This window comes from Anas acuta, chromosome 2 (genome assembly GCF_963932015.1).
Source record: "Anas acuta chromosome 2, bAnaAcu1.1, whole genome shotgun sequence".
NCBI lineage: Eukaryota > Metazoa > Chordata > Aves > Anseriformes > Anatidae > Anas > Anas acuta.
The window spans coordinates 136,492,112-136,517,149 of NC_088980.1; the positions used below are offsets into that span (position 1 = coordinate 136,492,112).

The window sequence follows — 25,038 nt, forward strand, 5'->3', positions numbered from 1 at the left end:
TGTGAATTATAACTCTCTGAAATCCTGGGAAAGCTCCAAATCAGGCCATTAGAGGTAGGCTTGAACTGTGAGTACAGATCCAGATCTAAAATTTTTGTTGAAACCTGTCTTTCCCTACATTTTTACAGCAACTACTGAATGTATTAAAACCAACGTTCCATAAGCTTAAAAAATCATAAAAAAATTAACCCCATCTTAGCTGTGATTCGCAGTGACTGACTAAATGCATTTCTATAAAAAAGCAGAGACAAAGAAAAAACATCGTTTGAATGTAATGGGACAGTTTAAACGGGTCAAATTCAAGCTGGATTGCTGCAACTACATTGGCATTGGCAGATACATGGTGATAAGATTTAACATTAGAAACATAAATTACATAAGGTTTGCCTTTTCTGAGTTTGGAACAGAACTTTGAAGTGCCTGGTTCATTTTCAATTGTTTTTACACATGCACACAGGCTAACACACACTAATTAATATATATTTTTTTAAATAAGCTCAAGTCAGTAGTTTTGACAAGTGTTGGGCAGGATTGAGGCTGCCATTTCACAAACGTACAAGTGGCAGAAGATAGAAAATTTCCCCAGGTCTGCAATACTGCATGAGGCTAAAGGCACAGACGGAGCAATGACGGGACACCTGTCATTTTTCAGTGCTCTGGAAATGTTCAGCAGGAAACCGAGGGTCCCACGTATATAAAATTACCTGATTCATAGATGCTTCATCTGTAGTCTTCACTAATGCATGCTGCTTTTTGTTTGCTTGTTCATTTGAGGTCAAACATGTTTGCAAAGTGATTCACAGTGATCCTTCTCATGTAAAGGATGTAGAAACTGTGGCAGAAACAACCTGCCCTGGGCTACCCTGTGCTATTTAATAAGAGAAACAACAGTAGAAGCTGGGACTGGCAAATCTGGTTTGCTGCTGCCTGCAAAGCATCTCTCTTCAGTGCTTATCTCAGTGCCTGATGATTAAGTCTCGATTTCCACACCTTGAAAGCAATAAATAAATCTACAGCTCACTGTCTGAGACCATTCCCATTATTAGTCATTAAAAAAATAAAATAAAAATCAGTCACTAAAAAAAAAAAAAGATTTGAAGGAGTACAGAGGGAATGGCACAGCAGCACTGTGCAGACACAACTAAGAAAACATTTTACTCCTTTTTAACTGGACTGGTGACCACCGCTACCACCGCACTTGTAAGTTATGTTAAGAATGTGTGTTAAGAACAAAATCCAGCACTACATAACTTCAGGAATTCATCCCAGTCTGATGCTTTGTGTCGTGCAGTAGCGGGAAGAAGTCAAAGCAAACTGCACTGAGGCTTGTAAGCGAGTAGTCACAGCTTGTGTTGCTATCAGGAGTATCTGAGTGATCGATTTCGGGACTGCGTCCTTTAAGCTAGGCTGCGTCTGGCATGCAAAGGTCATAAAATATTTTAATAAAAATGCCATGTCTGATGAGAGAAAAGTGAAACGCACAGTAATAGCATCTAAGTCTAAATATTTATGAATCCAAATGATGGTTTAAAAAATTTCAAAATAGTTCCAATATGTTGTATTACTTGGTAGTAAACAACAAAAGTCTGATTAGACTCTGTATTTTATTAGATTCTATATTTTGAGCTCCACCAAAGCACGGATCCATCCAGAAAAAAAAATCTACATTTCCAGGTTTCTAAGAATAGAGCTTTTTTATTGTCTGTTCCTCACGGAACTGTAGTTCTACTACCGTGCTATAGAATTCTGAAACTCCCAAAGTATACATAGTTAAGCTAAAAAAGGAATAATATTTTATTTATCTAAAGGGAGAGGAGCTAGAGGTCTTGACTGAAACTTTTCTAGTCCTTTCAAACTGCTGGGCTCACTTTGGTGGTGGCTCAGCAACCTGAGAAAATGTATCTCAAGAACAAGACAAAAAGGCAGTAGTACTGTAAGTTTCTGAAGTGACACAGTGATCATTTAGCCCAGAGAAATGTCCTATAAATGCACACACACACAACATATATGTATATTTCATGTATTAACATGGAGACAGAACTGCAGACTGGGCTGAGGGCTATCATTTGTTTGCAGAACTTCGAGTGAATAGACCCAGTTTGCAGAATTATACCCACTCATGGAAGTACATGAAGTATATCGTGTGGTTTTTGTTTTTGTTTGTCTTTAAGTGATAGATGTGTACGGTGTTAATCACAGTAAGTGTCCGGGGCAGCAGTTTCAGCAGGAGGAGGGCTGGTAAATTTTCGCAAACACTTTTGTAAGGCTGAAACATGCAAGGAAATACATCATCGGTGACAAATAGCTGGACAATCTTTTTTCATTTTATAAGTAATCCAAGTATGATTCAAGTAAAAGCTACCAGCAGAAGATAAGCATTGTCTGCATGTTATGTATCTGTCTCAAAATGCCACGAAGGCAAGAGTACGACAAAACAGAAACCGAGTGCTGTGCTGCAGCGTTTGGTTGCATGCAGTGTAGTGATCGTGGCAGTATGATGTGGCCTTTTGTATGTTTTTCAGACTGACACACAGCGCTGCATTTGTGGCGTTTCATGATGATTCTTTGCCTTTCACATTAATGAGTGGTAGGCCACACGGCACCACATGTGCTCTGCTCACTGCAAGATGCTGTGTTCCTCCCTCCTCAGATGTACTGAGCATTACAGTTCAGTGCATCTGTGAAATTTGGGATAACACGAAAAAAAGGAACAGGAACTTTGTTTTACTCCCTTGTTGTGGCGTCTACTCAAGATGTCCTTCTTGGGTAATACCTTGAGATTAAACAAGCCAGACACAGAAGGAACAGAGATAAGCATGAAGCAAACTCTGTATCTGAACTGTAGGGAAAGTAGGAACCAAAACAGTGATCTCCCATGTTCTTTCTGTGAGGTTATATGGCAGAAGAGCTATAGCCATAAACGTGCATGTGTTCCTTCCCTGCCAGGTTCTCTAAAGGAACTTCTGGTGGAAATCCCATACAATTCTGGGTCGTTGTGTTTGTGTCAGTTGTCTTCAGCTGTCACTCCACACTGAAGAGGAAAACACTCACGAATTGTCCTTGGCCAGGTGATCTAGGAGCTCCACGTGAAGGTCCTTGACTTCTGAGAACTCACAGAGGGCTGCGTAGCTCCTTCTTGTCTAGGAAGTTGGGAGGGGGAGCAGAAGACAATCCCACCCCTAGCTCAGGAATAAGTCATCAGGAACTCAGCAAGCTGGAGCTCCCTGATCTGCTTCTCTCTTACATGCGTTACACACATGTAGAGGAGAATGGAGCCAACAATGCTGTGGCTGGGGACTGGTGTTTAAAGTGGTCTGGAAAATGTGGAGAGGTCTATCATCATCCTGTCCCCTGCCCAGCAGCTAATTCTGCCCCTGCCCTTCCTTCATTCCCCACTATCAACTCTGTTCCAGCTCTTTTTACAACTTAGTTTTAAGACTCAAGTTTTAAAAGGAAGTAAGAAAGAAGGGAGAGCTACCCAAGAGCTATGAATTCCTGCAGCCTTCCAGTGAATTACACCTCAGGAAGAATGACATTTTGCAAAAGTTATCAATCAGATCGGTGTCCTGATATATGTTGAGTCTTTCATGTGGATCAAAACTGAGAAATGAGGCAGAAGGTGTACTTTGGACCAGGAATCAGACTGGACTGGGAACAAATCACAATAGGGTTTGTTTTTAGAATAGTTCAGACACTTCATGGGTTATTCTTGATGACCAGAAGCTGTGTGAATTGCAGTACTGAGACCATAGCATGCTGAGACACTCTGCTTCAGAGCTATCAGTTAACGCAGTGTTTTACTTTTTCATCAGATTAGGTGCTGAAGAACTAGGCTTGGTTATAAGATCATTAGGACCAAGATTACGTCATTGTTTGCATTGTGCATACTTCAGTGGAATCTTGCTCTAAGCTGAGCCTCCAAGGCGTACTGTTAAACTAATAAATGACACAAGAGGCAGTTTCACAATCATGTTGATAGGGAATATATTGGAAGATGTTTCTTTTCTACCCTTGACTAATGCCTCATGGTTCTTAATAATGTTCAAAGTCGTTGTCTTTGCTCTGGAAATTGAGTACAAACCTTGCACGCACATTAGTTCTGTGTCTCCTGCCCACCTGTGGTGAATGTCTCTGCATTTCCTTCCTCAGGGAGATTTTAATCTGCCTGCAAAAGGTATCAGAATGTCATTGCTGTGTGGCAGCCAGTTGAAATAGTCAGAACAAGTCTTCAAAAAGTGCATCAAAAAGTGTAAGAGAACACCTGAGAAACAAGGTGTGATGGGTTCGTCCTGCCTAGCACATCTCCCACCCACAGCTGCTCACTCTGTCCCCAGCAGGATGAGGGGAGAAAACGGGAAGAGCATGAGAGAGAAAGCTTGTGTATGAGAATTATGATAGGGAGATTGGTTATCAATTACTGTTGCAGGCAAAACAGACTGGAAGTGGGAAAATTAACTTAATTTGCTGCCATTTAGAATAAATAATTACTGATTTTGATAGTGGGAAACAAAAACAAACAAAAAGGGAGAAAGAAATGTGGATGCACTTAGGGAAAACACTTTTCCTCCTCCTTTTTCAGGCTCAGGTTCACTCCAAGCACCTCTCCTCCCCTACTTGTTATCACCGTGGGTCACACACAGCCTCTTTGGTGAGGCAATGGGCAGTGCAAGGGGGGAGGCTGCAGTCTGTACGCAACAGTTTCTCTCTGCCACTTCATCCTTCTCACTCTTTCCCTCTGCTCCAGTGTGATTCTACTTGGGCTGCAGGGAGTATCTGCTCTGCCATGGAACACCTCCTCTTTCTCTTCTTCTCCTCCTCCTCCAACCTCGGTGGAATCAGCAGAGCCCCTGCTCTCTCCTCAGAGGCCACCCCTGCAGCCCACCACTACCAAAACTTTGCCATTTATACCCAAGGCACAAGGCCTGACTTTCTCTGTAACAAAGAGAAGAGACGCTGTCCCATCAAAAGCAGCAGTGGTCTTTCAGAGGTGTTTTGCCCCACCAGCAGAGTGAGCAGATCACTATGTGGGTGAGGAGAGCCACCAGAGAGTCATGAGGGAAAAAGAGGAAACCACCCAGAGACAGCAGGAACACGAGCTATTGGGAAGAGGCAGAAATGCAAACTTCCAGTGGGCTTGGAGAATGGGTTGTAGCTGAAACTAGTGGGAGAGACCTATCAAACCTCTGAAGACCTCTCATTTCTCATTTTGTTAGCCTATTCCACAGCCTGGTGCCTGTCAGGAATGCCTTTTTCAGGTTTAGAAAATCAAGGTGGGCCAGGAACTGCTGGTCTGGTCTGCAGAAAAGACTGCAGTGACCTTGTAGGGCCCCTTTGAGCACTGGGCCCAGCTGGAGGTTTCTCAGCTACAGAGAAGAACCAAAGACCCAGCACAAGAACTCCCCATGCTGACATAATTGCACGTGAAGCAGAACTGCAGTGCAAAAAGGCATAAATGCATGAAGTATTGTAATATCTGCAGAAAGCCATAAGGTCCAACACAACAGAATGAATTTCACCTGCAGCTAGAGGTGATGAGAGGGCAGAAAGAGAACATGAGGAAAGAACAGAATGAGGAATGCTGTGGTTTTCTCCCTGAAGCCACATTCAAAAAAACGCTGCCACAGAAAGAGTGTATTCAGGCATTGGCAAGTTTAGGAGGATGAGGGAGGGCTGGACACCTATTTGCCTAAAATAGAAGTGCTGAAGTACAGAAATAGAAGATGAAGGAGAAAAAGAGAAGAAAGGGGAGCAATAATCCAAGTTCTATTATTTTTTAAGTCTATCTAATTTCAGCAAAGGCTTAAAAAACTCTCCAGGGGATTCTTTCATCTAAAAATCCAAGCTTTGAAGCAAAATCTGTTTTTCTGTTTTTAACAGATCTCTTTGCTGTCCTATTTCTTTCTCCCATTCTAATGTTTAATCTGCTTCGGCAGGGATGATCTATTGCTAGATCTGTGTCAGGTCTTTGCCAGACTCCATGGGGTCTGAGTTTACTCCAGTCATCTCATGCTCTTATTTAAAATATTTTAACTGGAAAGCCCAGATAACCACATTTCAGAGACTGCCATTTTGCAACAAAATTCCATCTGGCCAACATTAGGTCCACTTACCGTGGTTGGAGTAAAAAATAATCTTGCCTTCATGTTGAGGCTGTACAGCTTCAGTTAAACGTGATTTGGAATGGGACAGCTCACTCCTAATGAGCATCAGCACTGACAGCAGGAAAACTAGCTTTTAAGAATCCAAATTTCAAAGCACACTTGTTGGCAGTCTGGTACTCACTTTCTGTTTCTTTGGGAGGATCTGAGCCTTTCTCCAAAGTCACGCTCCTCTTTGGAGAAATGGTGGGTTTTTCAGAGTTTCTAGCCTTCATGAAGGATGTAGATGAGGTACCTGTATTTAAAAAGAACATTTAAATGATGTGAAGCTGAATGGTTTAGTATCACATAGTGCTGTTGCTAGCCCTACCGGTAAGTGGAGCTATTTTAGGAACAAAGAGGTCATAATATCTTTGAGGAAGATGGTAAGAGGACATTCACAGAAGCACGAGGTAATGCCTCGTACAAGTCCTGAAAGCATGCTGCATACTGACAAACTGGTGAAAATAAAAATGTTTAATCTCTTGGGTTGTATATAAGTTGCTGAAGCATAAGAAGCCATGAAAGTGTGTGACTCAAACAGTATTGCTGTGTCACTGTGCAGAATGAATGGCCAATATTCACCTCTGCCACAGGGCCTGTACAGTAAAGGCAATGTAGTACCTTGCAACTTTCACTTTCCCTTTTGTAGAAAACTTATCATACATCAGTGTGGTGCAGAAAGCAACCCTCCTGCAGACTGCATAAGAGAGGCAGATGTGTATGTATGCAACTCCAAAGAAGAGCGAACGAAGTCCTTATGCTGAGAGAATTTTAGCTAAGCTTGTCCTCATAAACTACAGAACTCGGATAACAACCTGTAAAGAATGATGATGAATTTTTCTCCACATCTTCTTGCGTTTTAAGGAGTACTCTCTCCTCCTCCAAGGCTTCTATGTACTTGGAATAGGACCAGGAAGTCTGCAAGAATCATTAAAAAAATCAGCCTCCTGACCACACCACTGGTTGTCCATGGTCCGTTTTGACCATGAGATAAAGAATTTGTTTATGTTATGTCCCAGTTATTGAATAATCACCGTTATTGAAAAGAGAACTTTTGTCATGACAATACTAGAATCACGTGAAAAATAATATATTGCTACAAATGAGCAAATCGCAAAACACCATGAGATGTAATGTAAGCAACTCTGACAGATATAATGTTTATCTTCATTTATTCTCTATCCCTAGTTCTGAGTCCTATTCTCTCATTTCTTCTACAAAAACTAAACACAACAGACCTTTCCCCTTCTAAAGCTGCAACATTTAGTCCTTTTGAGGGCTTCATTTTATCTCCCTGACACAGCCTTTCATGTGCCATATCTCAAATCATAGAAAATCTCATTAGCCTCACAATTCTTTCTGCTGGCCCACTCCAGCAGAATGCTGCTACCAGTAGAAGCAGGACATCCAGAGATGGTAATTCTTTCCTTTTCTAAGGAACAAATGCTGCCTTTTTACATTGCAAGAACCACAGTTCAGTTTCCTTGTAAACTTCAGGTCACTCTCTCAAATCAGAATGGAAATGGGAACTGTATGGTTATTTGGCTTTTCTTTTTTTTTTTTTCTTACAACATCAGAAGTTTGAGACCCATCTGTCATTTTGTGTACTTGTTAAGAACTTCAAGCATCTTCCCATAGAAGAAAGGGGCTTGAAGGAACCAAAAGAAAAATAAAAAAAGAAGAACGAAAAAAAAAAAAAAGTTATTGAGCCTTCTGCAATTACCTGTCCTCTTCTTGAGGGCTTAGGAATATAATATTGATATCCTGGCTCACCCATCTCAGGTTATGCTTTTTTGTTTGTTTGATTGTTTGTTTTGGTTGGTTGATCCGTTTTATTTTTGTTTGGAACAGGTATGAGTGAAGGTTAAAAGGCTTATTTAAGGGCTAAGACTGTGAGCTTCATACAGCTTGTAGTGTGGCTTCAGATTTTGAGAGTATTTCAGACTGCTTATTTCTATATTCTGTTCTCGCTAATGTAATGCCACAGGAAGAGCTCTGTGGAATTTAAGCAGTGGCCAGACTACAATTTACTCCTCTATCACATGACATAGCTGTGATTATGTGGTTGCACAGATTTCCCATTATATTATGTCAGTGTCAGGACAGCTATGAGCAATCACTTCATATGCCCAAGGTGGTGTGTCTATTATTCCATTTTCTCCAGTAAAATAACTGCTACCTTTTCACTACAGATTTGGTGCATCATGTGAGTTGTTTTCAAGAAGTGCTAGATGGCTATTATCTGTCTGAATTTCTGTCCAAGTGACTAGATTTCCAAAATGAGTTCAGCTTCGGTTTTTGATGAATGAGCAGAACAGGACTCAAGCCTAAACCAGTTTTTTTTCCAAGATATGAATTTCCCAAGTAGTGAATTATTTCTTATTCTAGATTTGAACTTCCTTTCCTTCAACTTATATTTAAATACAGATAATTTCTACATCTCCAAACCTAAAGATCGTAATGTGTTTTTAGGCATTAATACTACTCAGAACCTAAATCTAGAAGCAAGGAAGGATGGGAGAAAGGCAGGAAGGAATGAAAAGTTAATGTTGTAACAGCAAAGCTATGGTACAGGAATGAACGGTTACTGAAGAACCACATGTAAGTAGTATTCAAGACCAAACCCCACCTTCCCATTCTGCCAAGATCATCTTATCTCTCTTGAATGATGATATCTGCAGAAAAATGTTTATTATTCACCTGCCAGTCATATCCATCTGAAAATGATGTTGGTCTTCTCCCCATGCCAGTATCTCGTCCCAGAGCACTACTTGGCAGATTGATGAGGTTTGCATCCACTTCTTTACCCTGAAAATAATAAGAACTCATAATTAGCTCTAAACAGGAGCTGCTGAGCTAATGTAAAAAGCAAATCGGAGGAAGCAAAAATTGTCATTGGAAACACGACAGTGTTGTAAGCAGTGTCATTTTATATGATGGACATATTGTGGACAGAGTTTTGTAATGCCCAGTTGTATAATTCATCACTTTGGGCATACTAAAAGATGTCAGGAGGTACTGCTTTTTTAATGCTTTTCTCTGTCTTAATCAAAATTTCCTGACCCCTACACTCCTACTGACTATCTTCATTTCAGATTTAATAACTGCTTCAAGAGTGAGCTATCACTAAGTGAGAGGGAACACCTGCAAGAGAACTTATTTTAAGGACAGAGAGGCCATTGTGGTACCCTAATTGAGCCTTGGGTATAAATGTAGAACATAGGACTTCCCATGATTAATTCCAGCCTGGTCCAGAAGCTGTGAATGAACTACAGCATAACTACAGCATACATGCTAGGAAAATGGGCAATCTTGTTTAAAACATTTACAATGAAGGACAAGACATTGTAACCCTTGGTAAACTGCTCTGTTTGTCATTTTCCTGTTGTTTTAGTGTTTTATTAAGGCTGCACCTTTGCACATTCTGCCTGATGATCCCAAAACTCTTTATGTACATTAATCAATGTTCATATTTAACCTCACATAATTAACCCACAAAATCCCCATGAGGCAAGTAATATAACTCTCCTGCATGCAAATGAGAAAGTGAGGAAAAAAAAAAAAAAAAAAAAAAAAAAGGTCAAACGTTTCCCAAAGTTGCTCAGAAACTCCCTGAAAGATCTGGAAAAGGACCAGAATATCCTACTTCATTGCTCCCATGGAGCCTTTCCCTTCCCTACCATTCCCACTGACCAATGGACCCGTCCTCTGTAATGGTGATTTTGGGGCATAGAACTGCCTGGGCAGCGTGGTGTTTATATTCTCTCCACAAGCAGACTCACTACCGTCTGTGGGATGCAATTGTTGGAACAAGGAGGCCAAAGCCAATACAGAAATAGGGTGTATAGGATAGTATATTAGTACTATCATTTATGTTTGCTGTGTTTCTAAATGAGAATGGTGAATTGAGTTCTTTAATGATGTCTTCTCATAATAAATTAGCCAGGTTATGGCAATGTCATATCTCCTGATGTTACACCACTTACCAACAAATAAGCTTACTGCTTAGAAGATTAAAAAGAGATGGTGGGAAACATGGAAAAGTAAAATTAATATATATGTTTTTAACCTTTCTCTGTTAAAGGGTATGGAAAGAGCAAGAACAGATTTACAGTGGAAGTATTATTTTGTACACTTGAAATCTAACATTTCAAAATCTGTTTTGGGGATAAAGGGCAATTGCGTAGGCAATAAATTACAAATAATAGCATCAAGGCAGCCTGCAAAAAGTGACTAATGATATTTTTAAAAGTATGTGGCACGTGCAGTTACCAGAGGAACAAATCCACAGAAGGGCAAAGAAGAGCCCATAGAGCTGTGCTACACTAAGGACAAATGCGTGAAAAGGGACAAGCAAAGCGTGCTCTCCCAAGGCAATATCTTTTAAAACAATGATTTCAGCTATATACAGGAGCAATCACATGGTGTTGAATACTCCATTTTACTTCACACCATACCTATTTATTCCTGCCTTTCAGACACAAAGCTTGGAAGAGGTCTCTTGCACAGTACATGCATGGCTTCCCTCACTGTCAGCCACTCACCCCGTGCACTGAGACCATGGCAAGGAAGCCTTCAACAGCATTTGCCCCATAAATAACCAAAAGGCACCCACAAAAAATAATGAGATAGTCAGATGATACCAAGTCACGCATCACTGTCCAGTAAAAACTACCTTGTCTGCCTTGTCTGCCTGTTTTTCCTCTATGCTGCATCAAGGCCTGGCTGCCTTATCTAGTCGGTTCTGACAGTGAGGCAAACCCACACGGATCAGCCACCCTAGGGACAAATCTGGGAGAAGGGAGAAAGCAAAATTCCTCCCACAGGAGGATGGTTGTTCCATTTGACATAAAGCAAAAATGATATGGGGTGGGGGGGAAACAGCTATAAGAAAAAATATCAGTTGTAATGCTTGCCAGATTATTCCTCTCCCTCAGCACGGAGGGGCAGGGGAACAGGAACAGAACTTTGCAGGAGGTGGGAAAGGCTTTGATCCTGAACCAGGCTGATTGGCTTTAGGAGCTTCCTACACTGCTCTGTCAGTGATACTGGATCAATTGTCTGAATGGTTATGTTGTCTCTGAGGGGACAGAAGTCTCAGGTAAGAGAAAAAACAATGGCAAACTCTTAAAAATAATTGAAGAGGAAAGGGTTTCAAAGACCTATCTGTTCCACCTATTCCTTCAAGAGGAAATAACTGGTTTACTGATAATATATATATATTTTTTGTGAATAGTCTGTAAACTGTTTACTGAACTGCATTCCCTGCCTGTCACTTTCTAAAATTTCTTACCCTTTTTCCCAACTCAGATGGGTAATTCACCTTTCCCATTTGTTCCCCATAAAAGCTAGGCTTTTGCCCTCCTGGCCAAGATTTTCTCTTTACTTCCTTGATCTTAATCAGAAATCTTATAGACAGGCAACAAACAGATGGAAAAAATAAGTCTGCAAAAACACAAAAGTGCATTACTTTGAAATATTGCATTCTTGCACTGTAAGTGTTGCCAATGGCCTTGCCAGACATATCTGTATGGAGGCAATGTGCTTTGGAGAAAGCAGCATGGGTTTTTGAATTTTAGACTTCACTTGACATTGCTGTGTGGCCTTGAGTAACACTTCACTGGTCCTGAGCTTTCACATGTCTAAAAGGAGGATAGCGATGTACAGGCATATGTCTTTATCTGTTCGGATACTCATGTGGTTCTCATCATAAGCAATGTCTCAACACATGTGTACATGGCATTTAAAATATGTAAAGGTCTTTTAACGCTACTTATGATAGTTTGCAAGCCCAATCATTTTTCTGCCCTTAAAGGAATGTTCTCTCCTCAAAGCTTGCTGAACAATTACATTTCATAAAAAATAATATTTTGCAAAGCCTATAATCAATAGCAAAATATATATATTTTTTTTATTAATAAAATTCCAAGAAAAACAATTTTACAAGTGAGCATTCCACTGCAGAGGTCACAGTTGTGCTAATGCACCGACATTGTCTGGGAACTTATTGTGAACAGTCTAATAATTTCACTGTCAAAGCTGAGAAATACTCAAGTAAAGACAAAGACTATACAAAGCATTTAGCTCAGAAGTATTTTAAACAATAATGTGCAGCCTTTTCAAATGCTCCTTCTGAAAAAGAAACATGAAATCTTGTTGGTTGTTTGTTTTTTGTCAATTGTGACCCAGCAGGACTGTAAATTCTTTAAAAAGGACAGTACACATGGGAAGTGTAAACAGGTTTGCAGTTACCCATTTTACACATGAAGTATACATGAAGTTTAAAAAAAATCAGACCTCTTTTCCGCTATTCTCTTGGCACAAAAGATCGCTAAAATACATTTTCCTCTCTGCTTAATGAAAGGAGTATTCCACTGACTCATCTGCTTCAAGTTAAACATATGTATATGCATTGGCAGGATTGGGAACTAATCGCCCTAGGACTACATTGTATGTAAAGCTTGAATTCTAACAAAAAGATTTCGGTAGCTTTGGATCAGGCTGAGAAAAGGATATTTGGATTCCTATCCGTTTGCTCATGAAACAGTTTTTATTCAGTCCATCAGCTCTCACCTGAAGCTTTGCGAGCCTTTCCTCTAATGTTTTGCCTTCCTTCTTTTGCATCTTTTTTCCTTTTTTTCTCTCCAAGGCAAGCAAAATTTCATCACTATCCAAACGGCTTTGAAACTTACAAAATTTTGGCCAAAATTTAAACAGAAGAGCAAAAATAGTCATCTGTGCAGAAAGAAAAGAAAGTCAGTCTTGACTGTACTAGAAAGACGGAGTTTGCTGTAAAATAAAGTATAGTTTACCGTGAGAATGCAATAACTATTTCTTTTTGAATACACAGCCTTGTTCCTCCTACGTACTGTGTCCTGACATTTCAACCCAGCTTTGCTCGGCACATGCTTTTTTCATCAGTGTGTTTATTACTGGTGAGAAATCTTCCTAAAACATAGTTAAAAGGCACTTTCTTTTTTATATATTTCCCTAAACAATTGTTTGCATTAATGAAAACATCCATCATTTTTTACAAGTATTCTTGATAAAATATACACCAGTAGAATTGCTTTTGCACCACTGTTCTGTTCAAGTATTTCAACTATTCAGTTCATTAGGGAGAGAGGGGTTTTTTCCTCCTTAAGAGAAAGGAAATACTTTTTTGCCTCTGGAAAGCCTCTTAAACCACATTACAGATCTATGAGCAAATCTTGGATAATTTTTAAATGATATAATCTCTCACAGGGTCTTTTTTGAACTAGAATAAGAAAAACAATTTTTAAAAAGCAAACAGAAGGGCTCAGTGAATTCTGTTGCTGCATGTACTAAGGCTCACATTTTTCAGTTTATTTAGATGTTTAATTCTCATTGAGAAATTTGGCTTCTAAGTAGTCAAGTATGCTCAGCACCTGACTGCTTCTGGTTTAAAGTACTTGAAAGTGACACTTGAATCATTGTCATATTTGAGTCACAACTTTTTGGCCAAGTTCTTTCCTTGGTTTTGTGCCACATTTCTGGAGTTCACTGTCTTTTACATAGGCTGAAATGAGACTTATTTCTCTTAGGATCCATACGTACCCTTTTGTCTGACAAACCACCCATCTTTTGCAATCCAAATATTTTGCGCAGTCGCATTTGATTTTTAAAGGTATTGATGGAAATTTGATAGGAAAATAAAACAAATTAGCTTTCTTGGGTTTAGAAGATAAGTCATAGATGATAGTAATGAGGAATAAGAAAATAATAAGTCTGTAGTAAAGGTTTATAGATTACTGTTTGGTCTGATTAGTAAAAAGATCAGAGAGAGAAAATTGCCTGCAGACTTTCTGTAATGAAAAGGGAAAGATTCAGTAAGTTGAGCTTTGTGCTTCACTCACATCTGCTTTTTTTTTTATATATAAATATTTTTTTAATATTTATATGAATGAATCCTGTAACTGTAAATTGCTTCTCTGGCATTAATCAAATTATAAACAAGCAATTCAAAAAATAAACAAAGTTCATTTCAACTGACAGCACTCCTAACACAGACCTGGATACCACCTTTCCCATATCAGCTGGCTGACACAAATTGTCAGTTTATTTGGCAGCAAATATCTGAAACTTCTCTGTCATCTCCACCATACAATCTTAATTGAAATGGATGACTCTAGTGTTCTACTTCATGGTTAGGTTTATGTATGGAGTCAAAATTGCCACGTAAGCAATAAAGGATGTCCTTAAAATCAGCCACACAAACTCTCCAAATCTGTTACAGAGATTCTCCCAGCTTCTTACCTGCGCCTCTCTAAAAATGTAAGGTCCTAGTTCTTTCCTGTGCTCCAAAATCTTCTGTGCTTGTTCAGTTGGGATGTCAATCTGCAAAGCTGGGGGTACGGTGGAATTAATAAAGCGGTCGATGATAGCTGTGATCTTATTCTGGACTGTGGCATCATCACAATGAGAATGGCACAAGTCCTGAAAGATGAAAAATAGCACTTTCAGTCAGTGTAAAGAGAGATGCAAGACCCTTTCCAGGGGCCCAGTGATCAAAGAGTAACAGTCATACAAAAATAATTATACAAAGAGATTCCTTCAGTATGTAGGATGAAATTCTTATAGCAAATGTGCACGGTCACAGCAATAGTTAAAACATGAGTGGGACTTCTGGTTTGCAAATGCAGATACACAGCAGTCATTGATTTTAGGTGATAGTCTCTGCCTGCACATTCTGATGGAACAGTTTTTGTCCTGCACTCAAACTGAGTAGGTTATTGGTAAATAGAAGGCACTTCTGAAAAGACAAACACACTTGCAGGTGTGAGATGCACCAATTTTCACAATGAGCTTGCTATGACTAGTAAAGTAACTTAAAAAAAAAAAAAAAAAAGACAAAGAAATGCTTTACAAACTCCACCAAGAACAGAGGGGAATATTTGAATATTTTGAGTGGTATAAGGTATTACAACCAAGAATGTTGGCACAAGAGGAGACAATTTTAGCTACAAGTACAGTCTTCCATTCATTTCTAGTTACTCCAGTCATTAAGATTTTGTAGTTTCCCAAAACCTCAATGTCTGAAATAATTCATGCAGGATAGACAGAATACAAAACAAACCTGAACTTACAAGGGTAAGATCTCAAAGGAGCACTGAGGTTTTCTGCTCTTGGTAATGTGACCCTATCATTCTGTTAAAACCTATTATCACCGTGTTTTCACACTCTGGTGATGCTACTATTGGGCTTTGACAGGAGAGAAAAATCATTCAAAGAGCTTCCTTGAAATCCTTTGAAACGTGTACTTTCCAGCTATCTATAAATATCAAGACATTTCTATAACAAAAGGAGATTACTGCATGTATCTTCCATAGGCACAATGAGCACTCCAGAGAATTTTCAGGAAGTGTGCTCTCTAAATGAAGAATATGCATTTAGTTTTGGTAGAGGAGGCTGGATATTTACTTTGCAAAGAAATTAAAAACAGGGCTTTTAACCAGAAATGTGGTATGTGGAAGAACAGTTTTGTTTTATTATGAATACTTTTTTAGTTTTGTGAAGGAAAAAAAGAATGATAACAGCTACAATGAAGAAAGTAAGGCAATACAAAAACATATTCAATATATCCTAAGAATATATTATGGTTTTCTTTGCTCATCTAGCACAGAAGAAAATGCAGAGAGCTGTAGTAAGAAGGAAGAAAAACAAGCCATAAGATATGAAGAGGAATGAGACGTGAACATACAGAAACAGATGGAAATGATCCACAGAGTTATATTTCTTCATATTTGTTTTCAAAAAATTTTTTTGTATTTTTTGTTTGTCCCAATGTGTGCCGCCAGCCCAAATGGGTTACGAGGAGCAATGCAGACACTGACTCCCAAAGGGAGTTCTGTCTAAACTGATGGCGTGATAGGGCTCAGACAACACAAGCATGCACTATGCAAAGTACTGCCCACATCTTTGGCAATATTCCTCCAGTTCAGCCTGACCCACAACACTCCTACTGCTCCAGCCCTTTGCTTCTATAAAGAGCATCAACTGCCAACCATGACAAATCGCATGCATGTAGAAATATGGTCAGATTGTGCTTTTTCTTGATAAGAAGACAAATAAAATTAACATAAATGAAGGAGAGGGGGTGGGACATAAAACAATGAGGCCTTTCTTCAGAAAGCAGACACACAAAGAAAACAGTCTAAACTACACTCCACATTTGTAGAAAGTTTCCATGTCCTCCAAAATGTAGCAATGAAGAGTCACAAATCTGAAAAAAAAAATGTCGGATATTGTGAGAAGCATTTATATCCTGTAACTTCAGATGCCCTAATGTGATGTTTGTACTATAAGATGGTCACTCTGTAACCAAGAGAGACAGCAGCACCTCCAGAGAGGATATCGGCCTACAACTTTGGGGTCAAAGCCACTGTGGCGACAGGAGGATTGCCCTCTGGAAGCAGAGAAGCTTCAGCTTCTAAAGTAGACCCCAAATTCAAATGCCAGAACTATCCAGTGAAAGTGCACCCACATGCCTGCAGCAGGATCTCCAAGTGCTACCGCAGCATCACCTGTGTTCAGCTCCTAATTTCTGAGCATGTTAGCTAACCTCACACTACCTGCCCTCCATGTGCTATGTTCAGGAGCCCAGGAGAGTCTTTGTTTGCTCCAGCAAAATCCCAGAGGCAACGGGAATAAGGAAGAAGTGAAACATCTGCCTTTAGTCCAGGGTGTTACTAGGAGGCTGCTGTGTGATTTAAAGTCTCACTCCAGAGGTTTCTGATTGTGCTTTGCCTCACACTACAGCAGCTGCTGGAAGCGGAATGCATGTGGAAGACAGAAAACCCCTGCTGACCTTGGCCACCTCCTCAGTGGCAGTCAGATGCAACTGTGCAGGGTGTAAGGGAGATGATGTCTGCATTTTACGTGCAAGCTTTTTGGGTAGAGACCATATTTACATTTGTACATTTGATTGAATTTCAAAGTTCTTTCTGATTTTTGAAAAACTACCCAACTCAGCAATAATCCCTCTGTTTAACAGTGTTTAGCTATAAAGACAGAATGAACATTTACTGCTTGCATATTTTCTACTGCTCAACACATGTATACCAAAATCTGGGCATTTGTTAGTAAGTAGTATCCCTTCAGAGATTGAAAAGAATGGTAGAGTTTGAAGAAGCACACAAAAAACATTCAAGTCATTAAAAAACAGCTACTCTTAAGAAATCAGGACTTTCATCAAAGAAAAAGACAAATAAATGGTGAAGGAGGTTTTACTATGAACAAGAAAATGCTTAGAGATATTCTTGTTAAAATTCTCCTAATTTGCAGTAATGGATGCATTTGCTTACAAGTTGAATGATGCTCCCCTTGTGCCGTTTTACCACCGTACCTTATACTTCTGTACCTCTTGCCAGAAGAGCACTCCGTTCTCCAGGAGGTCTCCTTTCAGGGACACAAAGCGTTGAAACTGATTTGCTGTCACTGGATTCAACAGCGCTTTGCGGAAAGCAATTATTTCACTAGATGAAGAAACCCACTTATTGTCCACATGCTGTCAAGAGAAGAAATAAATGCACCAAATAAACTTTGTTTCAAAAAGCAATAACAAAGGCATTAGTTAGCGTAAACTGTCTGATTCTTATCTTTGCACTGACCCTAACTTTCAGTAGTTTATGGGTTTATGACATGGATACAATAGAATTTGGCAAGGTTTCATTTCTTTCTTTCCTTTCTTTTATTTTCTTTCTTTTTTCTTTTTTTTCCAGTTTGGTTTGGGCAACATTTTTTGGAAAACGTGATGGGAGAGGAAATGACTGACAATGATTTAGACCATATGAGTACATACTATAAAGTATGGAAACAGCTATTGTTATTGATTATGGCAACAGGCTACTTTTCTAGAGAACAGTTTGAGTTTTGTGCAAACAAACAACAAAGAAAAAGGAACAGACAAACCACATAGCTAAAAGTTGTAAAATGCTTCTGACAGGGATCTCACTAACAAAATGAGCTTTGAAATGTGTTGCCATGATCACCAACAGAAGCTGGAGAATTTGCTCTCGGTGGAATAAAACTACCAATAGTAAAATAGAATTTAAAGTCATCGAGACATTTTGGAAATCCTCCCGCTGCAATGCAGGGAGCAGTAGGCAGCCAGGAAAGGGTGGAGAAAGAAAGATGGCTTATGCAGGGACAGTTTGTTTGAAATGAAGTTCAGGCTGGCCTGCCTTCCTGAACAAACAGTTCTTGTGCTGTCACTGAGCAGCAAGCCAAACAATCCCCCTTTGTTATCAGATGGATGAATGAAAACTGTCTTGTAACAGTGGTAGAAAACTCCTGAAGTCCTGGAGAGATGGAGTGCTGTTCAATGGTCTGCATGGGACAGAAGCATTTGTAGTTGTTGCAGACAGTCCTGGCAATATAACCTGATGCTAAGCTGAAAGACTTTCTGCAGCTTTGCTTAAAGACAGGGGATACAGTTCAGATTCTGCTGTGGAGCTTGCCAGGGTTGGGCGCCTACCCTTGCAGGAGGGTGCATGGTGGTTGTCCAAAGAGTCCTCTGGTTAAAATGAAGTCAGTGCAACTTAGACAGTAAGTAAGGTGGTATCTTCTCAGCCCTCCTCCAAATTTCCAAACATGTTCCCTCCGCTGTGACCAGGGTTTAAGAAGCTATTGGGAAAAATTCTTTCTGGGGCATATTCATAAAAGGAGGAACACAACGCTGCTCCCACCCCTATCCTGATGTACGAATACTGTTTAGCTTATGGTTTAATAACCTTAAAGCAGAATATGGAAAATAATCATCTTCCTGACAAACAGACAAAAGAAAACTCAGTTAACAGAACCCACATGCACTTTGGATCCCTTCCGAGCTAATGGTTTGCATGGATAATTGGTGACCGGGTCTCCAGTTTGATTTCAACAGACAATAAAAGTTCAACTGAATAAATGTACACAACTTGTATGTTGGCAATCACCAAGAGTTCACTGCTCTTCAAGAGAAAAAACTGGCAAACATCTGATGAAATGTATTATTACAAAGGTTTAAGATGTTTAAAATTGATATTATCTCAGTGCTGTAAGATTAAAATACAATTCTAAATGAAACAGATACTGTGAGATATGATTAAACCTGCCCACTCCACTGCATACTTCACATTCCCTTTTGTGTCTGCACGTAATCCACTCGCAATAATAAATAAACTACCAGATGCTGGAATGAACAGCTTGTCCCAATAAGTCCACAGCATGCAAAATACAGATAAATGTGCATTAAAGGTACAATACCAGTTTAAGGAGGGTTAACAGTGCTCTACAGAGAAGGACGAGACATGTTTTTTTCAAGTATGACCTCTTTAGCCAGGAAGGGAGAGAAATTTACCGTGAACATCCAGCAGGGAGCTAGATTCACCAGTGATGTGAGTAATTGTCCCACTGTAGCCAATACAATCATGCCTGCTTTTGACAGCACTGCATTTGGGCTTCACGCTGTCAGCAGGGAAATGGTGAAGGATGTGCGAGGTCTGAACAGAAAAGACATCAAAACTGTAGACACATGAGACATAATAAACTTCACTTGCCTTCCACATCCTAGTTGTCTTCTCCTGCTTTTGGCTTAGGAGATCTTCGGTTTTGTCCTTTACCTACAGTTGAACAAAAGATTATCATTGTATTTTTTTTAATATATTTGTTTAATGTTCAGCTCTCTAACTATTGAGACCACAGTGGGAGAATAATTGATGCTTCAACCATCTTCATTTGGCTCTTGGTACATGAAACTTGTGGACCCACATTGAACACCATCCACGGTTAAGCTATAAATGAGCCCTTGCTCATTAACACTGAGGAGTTAAGTCAAGAGGCAATGGCAGTGAAACGGTGCTCTTCCCCTGGTTTATCCTACCCATAATGCTGATGTACCACTTACATTGGGAATAGATTTTGAGTCTAATGATGTTCTTTTTTTTTAATATGAATAGGTTTTGTTCCTTTGGACAGCTGTATCAGAAATACAGACTTGATCCTTCAGCTTCTTTGTAGCAAAAAATACACCTCAAATCAAGGGCAGATTTTCGGAATAAGGACTACATAGCATGCCCACAGTGTTTGGTCACTGTGAAATATGAAGCCAAGTGGAGAATGTCATCTGGTTTCGTTTCTTCTAAAATACATTCTTCAAAGGACCTTTTCATCCTCTGAATTTGCAGTAAGAAAGAGAAAAGAGCAGTGAGACAAAAATGAAGGGAAAGACTAGGGAAAGACTAAAAGCTGATTAAAACTACTTATTTCCTGTAAACTGTTTATTAGAGCTTAATACAGCATTTTCGAAACTGCAGGGGCTACTCTCCCTGCCAGTAGTGCAGCAGGTGCAAGAAGAGGCATGCAAAAGCTGGCTTCCAGAACTGGAAGCAGCTTAGCCTCATCCCATGGTCTTGTGCCAGGGCTCATAAGTGAAGCAGAGTGCAGCTACAAATGGCAGAGGACTAGGAAATTTTGCTTCAATTTTATCATTATTAAGATTACAGGTTTTTTTTACCAGAATCTACTGATTCCTTAATGCTCTGAATCAATTAAAAGGATCCAGTTTGTGTGCATTTCTGACACTTCTGATAACCCTTTTGATGTTAAAAAAAAATCATAGAAAGTAAGTTTTATGAATCACTGCGGTGTGCATGTCTGTCCGCATGGTGGAACCATCAAGTTTCCTTCTGCTGTGACATTCACATTTCCTAGATCTTGTGGAAGTGAAGAGAACAAGTTGTTCTGCAACTGTCATGAGCAGGATGATCTCCCTGCATAGATCCCAGCCACAGAGTTGCTCCTGTAAAAGGCAGATGTTGGCTCTGCCCTTTCCCCAGTCTTTCTAATAGCCAGCAGAGTGAAAGGCTCCTCATTCTAAGTTTTTTGGCAACTTTTTAGAGTAACCATTCGGAAGCAAGACTTGTAGCAGTTAACATCCCCACCAAGCAGAATTTCAGAAGTCCAGCAGTCATTTCTACAGGCACTGTAGCTCCAGAAGGGAAAATATGGACACTGTATGAGAGAGTGAATACAGCATGGGAAGCCCACTTGCTTGTGTTCTTGTCCCCTTGGGCAAATCCTTTACAAAGCAGCATTTCTTCTGTGTTCAGGCAGAATGGCACATGGAGATTGCAACATTATGGCAAAGATTAACTTTCTCCCTTGGCAGCAGAGCCAACACCAACTTCTTCAGATTTAGGATCTAACAATAACACTGTCAGCCAGACTCTGCCTTCAGAGGAACTGCCTTCACAATTATCAAGCTAAATGCTTCAACCTGTATGTGCTAGAGTGTCTTTTTCAATGTAAACTGAATGTGAGTTATAGGCTGTTTTCCCCCGAACCTTTTTCTCCCAATGAGCCAAACAAAAAACAATGCCCATATGTGTTGCTGTTGTTAAAAAATTACCTTTGCTTGTCCCTCCGCCCCACGTTGTTCATCTGCCAGGAACAATGGTAGCCATTGTTCTTCTAATCTCTTCTGGATGCACTGCTGAATTTCTAGCAAAACCGCTGGAGGAAGCCGATCATGAAGGATTTGTCCCCATCCTCCACCTGAATGCATTAGCTAAGCAATCCAAACACAATAACACATGAAATAAACTTTTGTGTATACCAGAAGTCCTTTATCTCTCTACATCCTTGATTTAGCAAAGCATGAGCTTAACTGTAAGCAAAGCATTTAATGCATGCTTACCCAAGGCTCACATGTACTTTTCATAAAAGGGAACAGATTACATTTGTCCTTACCTATAATAAAATACAGACTCTGGCAAATAATACCCCAACTTGACCAAGTATATTTCGTAAGTATCAAGATGTATTTGAGTACCACAGCTCAGACTTGCCGTCTGTGACTTTACTGACATACCAAAAATAGAAAGCTGAAACAAGCCACTCTGCCTGAAAAACATTTTTACACTTTTTCTGAGCTGTGCTCTGCATGCCCTGGCTGTGGCCTCAGATCAGGATTTAAGAGAAATGTTCTGTGAGGACCTGGAAGGGTGACCCTGAACAGGAAGTAAGAGACCCCGACAACCAAAGCAGAACCAGACTGGTTCTGTTCCAGAAGTACTGGCCAAAAAATGTAGATTACAGTTGCAGAGATAGCTTGGGGAAAAGTAAGAGTAAAGCTGATGACAGACTCATCTCAGTCACAGCAACTAGTTTCTTAATGAATGCTTTTGTAACCGGTACCTGTTCTTGTTGCTGTCTGGTAGCTGGGCTGTTGGGTCCAAAGAAGTATTTTTTGTTCAGGTACTTGTTTTTAATGTCCTTGGACTTTTCCTCCCTTCCTTCTTTATCCTTGTGGAGCATCCTCCTGAACTGTTCAATATCTACCCAGCACATGAGATCCATCCTACAAACAAATTTAAACAGAATGTTTTCTTCAATATTGAGTTAATTTCATAACATTCTAGAGAGTTATTAATTTAACCACAAACCACCAAAGTGTTAAGTCCTAAATACCAGGTCAGATTGGACTGAAATTTTATGTCTGTTTTTCTTTGCTTGTACCATCTGGTGAGACTGTGGCACATGCTGAACAGACAGATCAAAAAGCATCTGGGGCGGCTCATTCAGGGTTCCTTATGGAGGACCCTGAATGGAGCAACCTCCTTAGCTTGCTGCTGCTAAATCTAGCAGGGACTGCAAACTAGAGACACAGAGAAGAGCTCACAGGGTGAATGCAAAAAGAAACAGATGAGTATGAACTGGTACTATGAGAATTTGAATTGATACTACAGGCTGTGGGCCACTGGGAAATAAGTCAACATTGCCGTTCTGCCTCCTGGTCCTGCCTTCTGACAGAGGAACAGGGATGAGAGGTTGACAGCTAGGAGCAGCAGCCCCAGGAATCAACCCCCTTCCTACCCCATGTGAGGTGCTAGAGCTTTTGCATTAGTCCACAAGTCAAGCAGACAAAAAGAATTTATGGTAAATCTTACCTCTATGGCTTTTCATGCACTGCCTTTTCATAAATGACTGATTCTACTACTTATTTCATTATTTATACTAAATGACAAATAGTATCTATAGGCAATACATGGCCATTCAATACTTATTGTTCATAATGGAGTGTATACTATCTATTTGAGTTTGTTTGAATGGAACATATATTGGTTTTATTCTTTAAACCAGAGGACATAGTAGTTGACATACCCACAATTTCAGTAATAATTCACATAACTGTTTTCTGATAGTATCTTACTATCTGGACTTTTGTGAGCATTTTAATGAGGACATTCATTGTATTTGCAGCAGGAAACATGAAGCATTAAATTCAGACAAATCTGTTTCACTTTTTCATTTGTTTAATAACGGGCTTTTTTGAAGGATTAATCTTTGAGTAAAACTTTCAAAAGCATCCAACTGATTTAAGAACAGATGTCTTACTTTCAAAAGCCTTTTGAGACCCATACAGGCCTAAGTTCTATTGAGACTGAAATTCTTTCATTTGCTAGTTTGTCAAAAGGGAAATAAGTTCACCCACAGGAAAGCGATCCAAGTTACTGTGGTTTATGGAGTTATTCCTTGTCATCTACCCATGCCAACTGACCAAATATGTCCATCTTACTTAAAAAGCCAAATATATCATCTTAAAGTGTATTAGCTTAAACTGTCTACAGCAATGGCTTATCCAAGCATGCTCTACTTTTTACTTCCAACATATCAGGAGCATGTGCAGGGTCAGTTGCTCTGGCAAAATGAACAAATTAGTTATAAATAACCCATTAAACCTAAGTAACACAAATTGTCCTGCAACTGTGTGATTGTATCCTGTATATTTAACAGGGTATAAATTAATGGAAATTGATTTTGTTTCTTACCAGAATTTGTGTGCAGGTGCTTAGCAACCTGACTTCATGAAACTTGAATCGCTTACAATTGGGCCACAACAGACTTGGGTTACTAGGTCTGGACCTATCTCTAAAACAGTTTTCTGAGACTTTTTCAAATGTTTTTCTTTAGGAATTTTTACAAAAGGCAAATTGTTCATAGATTAAGCATTTCTCCGGCCGGCTCTATCACTTAACACAGGACTTGTCTGTGATTAACAGAGAGACAGGAACTCACAGAGGTGACTTAGCATACTCCATCCTAGCCAGTCCACTGGTGATTGCTACCATTACCCCAGTTAGAGAGGAAGTCTAGACTGGTGGTCTTCTAAGTGGAGTGTGAGCATGCAAGGGTTCATGAAACAACCCACTGGGAGGAAGGAAGAAAATATTAGAGCTTCAGTAGTACATGCTTCTAATTTATTAAAAAAATAAATACGTATATATTGAGTATGCATGCTCAAAAAACTTTTACTGACAGGTGTGCACAATCAAAAGAGTTTGGAGACCACTGATCTAGATAACTAACTTAGAAGAAATGTGGCATCATGCTTGCTTGAACGTGAACACCTACACCATGAAATTTTCAGTCTAAGCTTGTTACCTACACTCTTTTTGTAGTCAATGAAGAAAAATAGCCGTATTTAGAAATGATTCATCCAACTGTTTCTAGATGTTCCTTTCAGAATTACAAGAATTGAGTCCAGAAGTATTTATCTCTCTGACTACAAAGGGAACCTATGATGATAAGCAGAAGTGGTGATATTTGGTCTTGGCCAGAGGAATCCTGTGCTAGATGACCATCCTTAGGCACTTCAGAAGAAAGTGACGAACATCCAATTTAAAACCACAGCAGTGTTTAGCTATAAGCATCAGCTCATGGGAACCCAGGTTCAAGGAAGTGACAATTAAGGGATTTGCTAGCAGTTACTTAAAAAGTACAATTGCCTTTTCCTAAAACAGAATAGAGATAAGTGAGGGGCTTGGGAAGAAAAAAAGAAGGAAAAAATGAAAGTGGCAAACTCACATTTACTTCTGCTAGAACTATTGTTTAAATCTTC

At 39.6% G+C, this 25,038-nt stretch overlaps 1 protein-coding gene across 1 annotated transcript in view; it reads right to left on the reverse strand.

The window, feature by feature from the left end:
* Positions 1-1,602: 1,602 nt before the first annotated feature.
* The window catches only part of RGS22 (regulator of G protein signaling 22), a 66,576-nt gene continuing 43,140 nt past the window's right edge, over positions 1,603-25,038 (reverse strand). Inside the window, exons 18-27 of the mRNA XM_068672358.1 lie at positions 22,335-22,497; positions 21,547-21,705; positions 19,697-19,759; positions 17,506-17,667; positions 14,418-14,597; positions 12,714-12,875; positions 8,841-8,948; positions 6,956-7,058; positions 6,283-6,393; positions 1,603-4,165 (exon numbers count right to left, since the gene is read on the reverse strand). Of these exons, the coding sequence (XP_068528459.1) occupies positions 4,146-4,165; positions 6,283-6,393; positions 6,956-7,058; positions 8,841-8,948; positions 12,714-12,875; positions 14,418-14,597; positions 17,506-17,667; positions 19,697-19,759; positions 21,547-21,705; positions 22,335-22,497 (1,231 nt within the window). The 3' untranslated portion in view covers positions 1,603-4,145. The remainder of the gene's footprint in view (positions 4,166-6,282; positions 6,394-6,955; positions 7,059-8,840; positions 8,949-12,713; positions 12,876-14,417; positions 14,598-17,505; positions 17,668-19,696; positions 19,760-21,546; positions 21,706-22,334; positions 22,498-25,038) is intronic.